We start from the raw sequence: 8234 nt of genomic DNA, 5'->3' as shown, positions 1-8234 counted from the left end.
ATTTACTCGTCTTATTTGTTTTTACCTTATTCTCATTATTTGAAACTGTTTTCATAAATCAAACGGCATGAGGTGCATACAACACATGCAACCGACATACCTGTGTATACTGTGCTTAGCCAGTGATACATAAATTATACTAACGCAATGTGGTGAAAAATTAGGAATTGGGAACACCTCACGACGGCAGTAAGCTCAAAAACATGGTTTTCTGTTTTTAGGTTTTTTGCCGGTACCGTTAGGATTTCACGAGTTACCATTTCGGGTGTTCGTTTATCTAACAAAGATTCATGTCCTTGGAATTTTTTTGATTTCCCTTATGTTGAATTGCGGCCGTTCCTACGTTCGAGTTACATACTTTTAGAAAGTAATATGCACGCGACGTAAATTCATCAACTTCAAAAAGTACCTCAGATCCAGAAATAACGTATAAGCGTTAACGAATAACTGCTCCCTTAAAGGCTTTGTTATTCAGTTTAGACACAACCACCGTGTTTAACTTGAAAATTACTGCCTATACCAAAGATGACCTGGGTTGGAAAAAGGAGAATTCCTTCAAAGGATAAGGTGGCCGTTCGGAAACAACGTGAAAAAATATTTTTTTTAATTTACAATTAAACATTCTCGCCTCACTCGGGGAAATCTTATAAAAACTGATCCGGTACCTATGAAACTGCTTTGTACAAATATACTACGAATGTAATTCGAATGTAATAGCATGAACATTCAAAAATATTGGAAAGGGCAACCGATGAAATCCTAATCGCGTCAAATTAAAACAGAAAAACGTCTTTTTTCGCCATTACTGCCGTTATGAAGTGTTTCCGGATTCGGAGATTGATAGAGTGTGAACTCTTTCTACACACCGATCATGATAAGCAAAGCTATAGACTAAAGTAATTTATCGCGGTGAAACGGATTTTGACTATCCTGTCCGGCTAGACCCTTTAACTTAACTATTCAAAATATCGTCCGATTAAAAAATTTCTCAAGGTGTAAGCATACAAATGAACAGATAATAAATTATTATTTTGTTATAAAGATCAAGAAATCGCGTGGAAGGACGATGGATATAATCATATTTAATAAATTATTGGAACAACCAATGCTGTATGCTCCCGGCAGATAATACCTACTGAAATATACTATACGTATACATGCCTAACATTATTAGCAACACCGACCTGTCGTTTTTGTATTAAAATGTATTGTTGAAAAAGTAATAATGAAATACACGGTACTTAATGCCAAACTATTTTTAGTCGCCTTTTATGTGCTACACTCACTTAGCACAATAAAGGGATCACCTGAACTTATCTTTCAGAAAGACTCATTAATTTCAAGAAATTGTATTTTTTCAACAATCGTTAATATCTGAAGTTTGAAGCCTCGACTTCAAAAGTGCTATCATGAGATTATTCTTCGTACTATTTGTCGATCAAGCTTGGAGCGATGTTTGCAGAATTCTGTTATCTTTTTTCGTTCGAATTGGGCACCATGTGTGAACTGAATCATACGCAAAAACATAATTGCAAACGATTATTCGAAAATGAAGAGTTTTAGCGGAAGGAAGATTCAGGTGGTCTATTATTTGTTATACTCGGTGCATAATATAACATATAAAGGACACGTCTTACTTAATCATCGCCACATGTAAAAATGTATAGAGTATAATTAAGCAGAGATCAACCAACTTTAATAATCTCCGAACATGTTACATGAAAGATTTACAAGTGAAATTCGAAAAATAAAAGCATCAGTATCGTTACGAAGTATTTTTTAGAGAAAAAATTATATTTATTATTTACTTGATCCCGCACAGTTTCCACGAATTGTCTTTGTGCAATGTGTAGTCTTATGCATACAATGTGCAATCGCGCGCCTACAACTAACGTGCATACTATGAATCACACCTGTTTGTCTCATAGTAAAATTCGTCATTTCACGAAATGCTAACTGCGAAGGTACGTCCAGAATATCGATATTTAGTGAAAATTATTTCATGTAACACAAGCACGATCTTCGCGTTTTTTTTCTACTAAAAACGCAGTCCTAAAGTGACCGTTTATCGCCCGCTAAAAAATTGTTGGAAATTTTTAGGCGTACTTGCCGTACATAGAAAAGGTCTTATTAACCCCGCCATAAATCGAAAAAAAAAAAAACGCGAAAACGAGTACATACGTTACACAAGATATGGTGTGTACCGCGGGTTAAGTAGGCTTTTTGAGCTCGTGTGATTTCAGTAATCATCTTTGGCTCGTACTACAAATTCCACACTCTCTCGAAAAGCCCACTTTACGTCCCTATATAGGTATAGAATACATACCACAAATTACCTTACCTGCCGCGATAGTTTATAAATTAAGCACTCTACGTAGGCACTTCATGTTGTAAACTGAATTACACGATCAGCCTAAACTTTCAGTTTGAAGCTTAATAAAAACCGGAATATTAAACTATAGATGTTAGACATCCCAGGAAGTGCTTAGGCATTTCATGAACTTAGGAATTTTTATACTATAAACATTAAAATACGACGACTGATTCGTGTACATCGGATAATGGAAGCAGTATGTTGGGAGACCGTTGACTCCTGACATGTGAGCATATCGCATTCGCGTAAAGAGCGCGTGTTTTTTGCAAGAAGCATGTTTCGAATAGTTAGTTTTTCTAACGACTAACGTAACAAATAATAAATAATGAATAACAGTACTTGAAACATAGAGATGCTGTTTAGACTCACTTTATTTTATCTGCTGTCTCCAATTCGATAAGGTCTTACGCGATTCGGATAATATGACTGAAAATAAATTATACGTATGCCGTCTGCACACAGCGTGGTTACGCGTCGGTGTGGCATTAGATGCTTACCACATGTGGACGCGATTATTCATTGTTTTCATCATAAACACCACTTATATTTTCGGACACCATGCCATGAAACTATTCTATTAAAATGATTTAGTTCCTTGTGAGTAGAGTTATTGGACTTCAAATCGTGTTATGGAATTTTTGCGATTTTCGGAGCCCGAAATTAGATGTTTTTGCACACCGCAACTGGTCCCTGTTGTATTTCCGTAGACTTCAGAAATGAAACCAATCGAGGTATTTCGATATTTTATGCTTTCCTGAAGCGAATGATCAGCGATTACTCGATCATTTCGATAGGTAGATTAGGATTACCGGACTCAAAATACCCGTAATGTATTTTACCGTCTCTATTATCAATGGTTATATCAATGAGACCAGATTTCTCATACGAGTATACATTATAGAACAATTGAAACAATATTCCCGAGTTACTCTGAATAGACAAGTCGTTCGTCATATTATAAAACAATTATAATAAGATAGAATATTTTTTTGAATAAATTGTTGAATATTCTATTTAATACGTTGAAATGTATCATGAGATCGATGATTTATCATAAAAACATTCAAAACTTGTGATATGTAGTGTTTAATCAATATTCATGGCACCCTTGTACTCACGTATCGGTCACTGACAATTTAATTTTAATCCATAAATTGATTTTGGTACCGGGAGAACACTACAGCCGAGGAGGTGTTCTGCGTTGAACCTTGATGTCATGCATGGATGTATGCTCGATGTGTGCATACATGGGCGCCAACCACTCAAATGATTTAGAAATGATTTCATAGGGACTCCGAAAGTGAGAGAAAATTCAAGATTCTAAGACTGATTCTCCTCAATTTTCAAACCAAAAATGAATCGCTCGTTCCAACAATCACGATTATTATTTGTAGCACGAAATTTATCCACAGGAATTTTCATTGAGTATGTACGTTTTACGATCACATTACGATTGTCTCTACCTTACCCGTTCTTGAGGTTTACTATATGTATGTGTGCATACGGTACGGCAACGCTTTATTCGCCATGATACATGTTAATTCAACAGCTGAAAAGTTTCGTAAAAGAGATACTAAAAAATACTATTCGTTTTATATATCAAGAATTTAATTTATCATGGTTTGTAAGTGTGTCACATCTACTAGAGATATTGTCATTAATAACCGTATCGTAAGTACTCCATTAACTATTGCCATGTTCTTCCCGGGTACTGTAGCTATGCAATGGTAGAGTAGCAAGCCATTTTAACATCCTATGAGCAGGTTAAAGAAAATTTTAGAAAATCATTGCAGATGGTGAAGTTTATTCAGTGCTCTTGCATCAGCATGAAAGGATACGAATTTTCGTTTCTCTCAGTTTCAAAGATGTATTTCAAAATGTACTCTTCTTTGAATTTTACTACCTCATCATCGAGCTCTCTCCACTCTAAGACTTCATGTATACCGTCTGTGCCATACCGTTTGTCATACTTGTCGTAATGAACCTGGAAAAATTGAAAGTATGCAAATATAAATACCAAGCAAGCAATGAAGTGAATTGGATAACCTGCTGCATAATAGGAAAAATTCATTGTTTTTTTTTTCATCAAACCTGATTCAAAACCAATCCTAAGCTGGGTGCAACTGGCACGTCCATTCTTTCTTGCTGGAAAGCTGCAGTTACTGTTTCTTCAGGTGCAAGGTTTCTAACAACGGCTATAGCCAATGCTACCATTTTCCGAATCTGATGCAATATGAAGCTCTGTCCTTTTACTTTCAAAGTGACAAACTCCATGTCTCTGGACACAAAAGGCTCACTACACGAGAAGCTCATTATATACCTGCTCGCAGATGGATCCAGTGGCTTTCTGTAAGAAAAAAAACATGAAAGGTGTTATGAAATGTAATCATAACTGCAGCGGACGTCAACATTTTGGTCAGTTAATGCAATATAAAGGAAAACGAGAACAATTGTCATAAACTTACATTTTCGATGTGAAATTGTGAAAATTATGAGTCCCTTCGTATAGTTTTAGAACAGAGTTGACCCTATTGATTATTTCAGGTGATACCCGGTACTCAAAAAATGGCTGACCATCAATCGTTGATAGTGCTTCAACTTTTTCATCAATGTCAAAGTTTTCTTTCGATAGATTTGGACACAGCGAGTCTGGTGCAAATGCAAACGTCGGTACTATGTATTCATATGTTCGAGCATCACATTTGGTTTTACTGTTGAACCCCTTTGTCACCCGTTTAATTCCAAATACTCGGATTTCGTCTGGTAAAAATGAGTTTATGTCGTCTTTGTTTCCATGCTCAGCTATAAGAATTATCAGCAGCATCATTAGCACATAGTTGTTGATTATCAGAAATAGGAAATGTACATAACTATGTGTCAAGAATTAATTGTGCCAACCAATCTACATTCTTCACGATTATTATTTGCCAATATTATTTCCGTCTTACGTAGTTTGAGAGAGACCACCTGTCTAGCAGCAGAAACACCTTTGTCAGTTCTGGCAGCTCTTTGAAATTGTATGGTTTGGATTATTTCAAAAGCTTCGTCATTTATTAGTTTTGCTTTGAGTAGCGCTTGTATCAAATCTTCTTCGATTGTTTTCATTCCTGGATTCCTCTGCATACCAAAGTAATTCTTTCCCAAATAACCAAGCAGGATTGCTACTTTTCTTTTCTTCACTCTATCGCTGCTGTCCAATCTCAGCTTTTTATTTGCAACTTCATCTGGTTCTATAATAAGTCTCTCATCATTTCGAAGTAGACTAGCTTCATTGTCATTCACAGCTGGGACAAAAGTAGTAAACATTTTTCTGCATTCAAAATAACCTTGAAAACAGGCAAAAGATCAAGCTGGTTATGTGCCAAAGATTGTGGATCAATAAATCGGCAGATATTGGAGCAATGATTCGGTAATTTCAATTTGAGTAATGAGTATTGTAAGGACTCATTCAAAAAATTAAGATCTATGAAAAAGTATAGAAATTGCTCGTTAGAATCTAGATAAACCCAGTAGGTAGGCCTGGGTGAGGTTGGAAAGTTTCAATGGACATAAAGCGTGGCAGTTGACGAACTATAAAAAGAACTTGTTGGTATTAGTCTGTGATAAGCCGCTGCCAAAAAGTAAGTCGTGCTTGTCGATAGGTTAAAGAACTGATTTTGACATAGATATGTAATATGTTGATAGTTGAGGGTTTCTGAAATAACATTACATACGCTGTACCCACAGATCACTCGTAAATCCGTTGTTGCAAATTTTACGGTACATTTGGAGAAATTAAAGTTTTGACTTGTCCGTCTCGCATCCAAGATCAAAATCAACTATAATCAACCTCGACCGATTGTATTCGTAATATTCGAGCAAAGCAGCTTCTGCTTATGCTATTGCCAATCACATCGCGAGGTTCACAGAAAATGAGTGTATCTGCCCTGGTCTGCCCATAACTAAACGAGACCCCGCGGCGCTCAGAAATTGGTAATATTGCTCAAGCTAATTTCCGTCGAGATTCAGAGTTTGTTGATAAACGTCGCTAGTCGTTTCCGCTGACGTGTGTTAAAGTTCAACGGAGTAGAGCGTATAAAAATTAAAAGCTCAGATCCCCCGACGAATTGTCACTTTAGTTGCAATATAGTGTTGTTATTGCTAATTGTTGTACTACATTTCTTAATAAGCAGCACTGTTAATAAGTATGTGGAAACACGTCAATTTCATCCTCGTACTCAGTGTATTATTCTTCGAATGTTCCACGGGACTTTATTTCCATATAGGAGAAACAGAAAGGAAGTGTTTCATCGAAGAAATCCCGGATGAAACAACCGTTTTAGGTAACCTCACTAGCGAATTACCAGATTTGTTGTCGTACTTCAAAAGAAAACCTCCGCGCCTGGTTGCGTCTTTTTTCGCTAAAGTTCTCATTAGGTTTTTTATGAAAGTGTGTCAATTCTACCCAAGCACAACGCATATTAACCCCTAACTTAACATACCAATTCTATCAGGTATTATTCAGTTAGTAGTTCTTGTGGTTTTATTGTACATTCGAGTAATCGTAGTTTTGCTGTTTTCAGTTAATTACAAGGTGGAGTTGTATGATCTACGGAGTGGTGGCTTCATGCCCAGCAGTCCAGGAGTCGGGATGCACGTCGAGGTTCGAGATCCAGATGACAAGACGATATTATCAAGGGTGTACAGTTCTGAAGGGCGCATCTCTTTCACATCGCACACTCCTGGAGAGCATGTCATTTGCCTGTATTCCAACAGTACTACATGGTTCAGTGGCAATCAACTGGTAATTTTGTTATAATTTAATTAATGACACATCATCATTTTATGATTGTATCTTCAAATAATGAATAATTATGATAAATATTAATCATGAATGCTTGTACGTTTTTTCAGAGAGTTCATTTAGACATACAAGTTGGAGAACATGCTATTGATTATGCTAATGTCGCACAAAAGGAAAAGCTATCTGAGCTTCAGCTGAGAATTCGCCAACTCTTGATTCAGGTTGAACAAATAACAAAGGAACAGAATTACCAAAGGGTAATGTCAATCATCACTTTATCTCTTCCCAACTATCTTCATTTCTAATTGACATAGAAAATATGAACTCATAATGTTGTAGTTATCTTAAAATTCTTCAAGTTTAACAATGACCACTATATATTTCCATCTCATTTGCTTTTCTAGTATCGTGAAGAACGGTTCAGACAAACATCAGAGAGCACAAATCAACGAGTGTTGTGGTGGTCCCTAGCCCAGACCGCGATTCTACTCGCTATGGGAGCTTGGCAAATGAAGCATCTCAAGGGGTTTTTTGAAGCAAAGAAATTAGTATAGAGATATTATGTACAGATTAACTAACGATTTTACGTCATCTGCGATGTAAAACAGAATACTATGCCATCCAATACCACATCTCATCTTATTGAAAGAATGTGCAAATTATAATTATTATACAATTCATGAATGCGCGTGTACTGTGTAGTAGGATTCTAAGTACTTTTCTCCTCAATTACCAGCTCGTAATCTGTACATCAATTTTGTCATCAAAATGATCAGACCAATTGTAGTTCAGTGGTTTTTCAATAAAACTGTATTTATTACAGCGCCTTTTTTTCATATGCATGACACTCATTCTTTGACATTGACCTGCATATATTTTAAGAGCGTTTTTTGTCGGGATTTTTCCTGATGGAACTTTACATACATATGTATAGAATCTACAATGACATTCATGGTTACTTTCCAAAAAATTTACCGACTAAAATATACTGTCACCAAGTTGCTCACACACATTTCATCCCTAGAAGAAGACATAAAATTCATTGCAACATAAAAAATTAACTGAATAATTAAACGT

The 8234-nt window shown here is 36.1% G+C and overlaps 2 protein-coding genes across 5 annotated transcripts; one reads left to right on the top strand and one right to left on the bottom strand.

The window, feature by feature from the left end:
* Positions 1 to 3964: 3964 nt before the first annotated feature.
* On the bottom strand, positions 3965 to 6335 carry LOC105693338 (pseudouridylate synthase 1 homolog). 4 transcript variants are annotated; one of them, XM_012413179.3, is made up of 6 exons: positions 6088 to 6335; positions 5323 to 5700; positions 4840 to 5176; positions 4466 to 4721; positions 4213 to 4358; positions 3965 to 4127 (listed from the first exon to the last, which is right to left on the bottom strand). In XM_012413179.3, exons 1-6 carry the CDS (start codon positions 6137 to 6139, stop codon positions 4058 to 4060), a joined length of 1239 nt encoding a protein of 412 aa, XP_012268602.2. In that variant the 5' UTR covers positions 6140 to 6335; the 3' UTR covers positions 3965 to 4057. The 4 variants fall into 4 exon arrangements, with proteins under 4 accessions (XP_012268602.2, XP_048506702.1, XP_048506723.1 ...); XM_048650745.1 differs by having other exon boundaries at positions 5323 to 5658; XM_048650766.1 differs by having other exon boundaries at positions 5323 to 5604.
* A 74-nt stretch (positions 6336 to 6409) lies between these two features.
* LOC105693428 (transmembrane emp24 domain-containing protein eca) lies at positions 6410 to 7995 on the top strand. The gene is made up of 4 exons (XM_012413350.3): positions 6410 to 6696; positions 6937 to 7157; positions 7268 to 7414; positions 7562 to 7995. The coding sequence occupies exons 1-4, from the start codon at positions 6561 to 6563 to the stop codon at positions 7709 to 7711; spliced, it is 654 nt and encodes a 217-aa protein (XP_012268773.1). The 5' UTR covers positions 6410 to 6560; the 3' UTR covers positions 7712 to 7995.
* Positions 7996 to 8234: the final 239 nt, after the last annotated feature.

Source organism: Athalia rosae, chromosome 1, assembly GCF_917208135.1.
Source record: "Athalia rosae chromosome 1, iyAthRosa1.1, whole genome shotgun sequence".
NCBI lineage: Eukaryota > Metazoa > Arthropoda > Insecta > Hymenoptera > Athaliidae > Athalia > Athalia rosae.
Note: the sequence above shows the minus strand (reverse complement) of the source record. Positions and strands in the feature narration are given on the sequence as shown.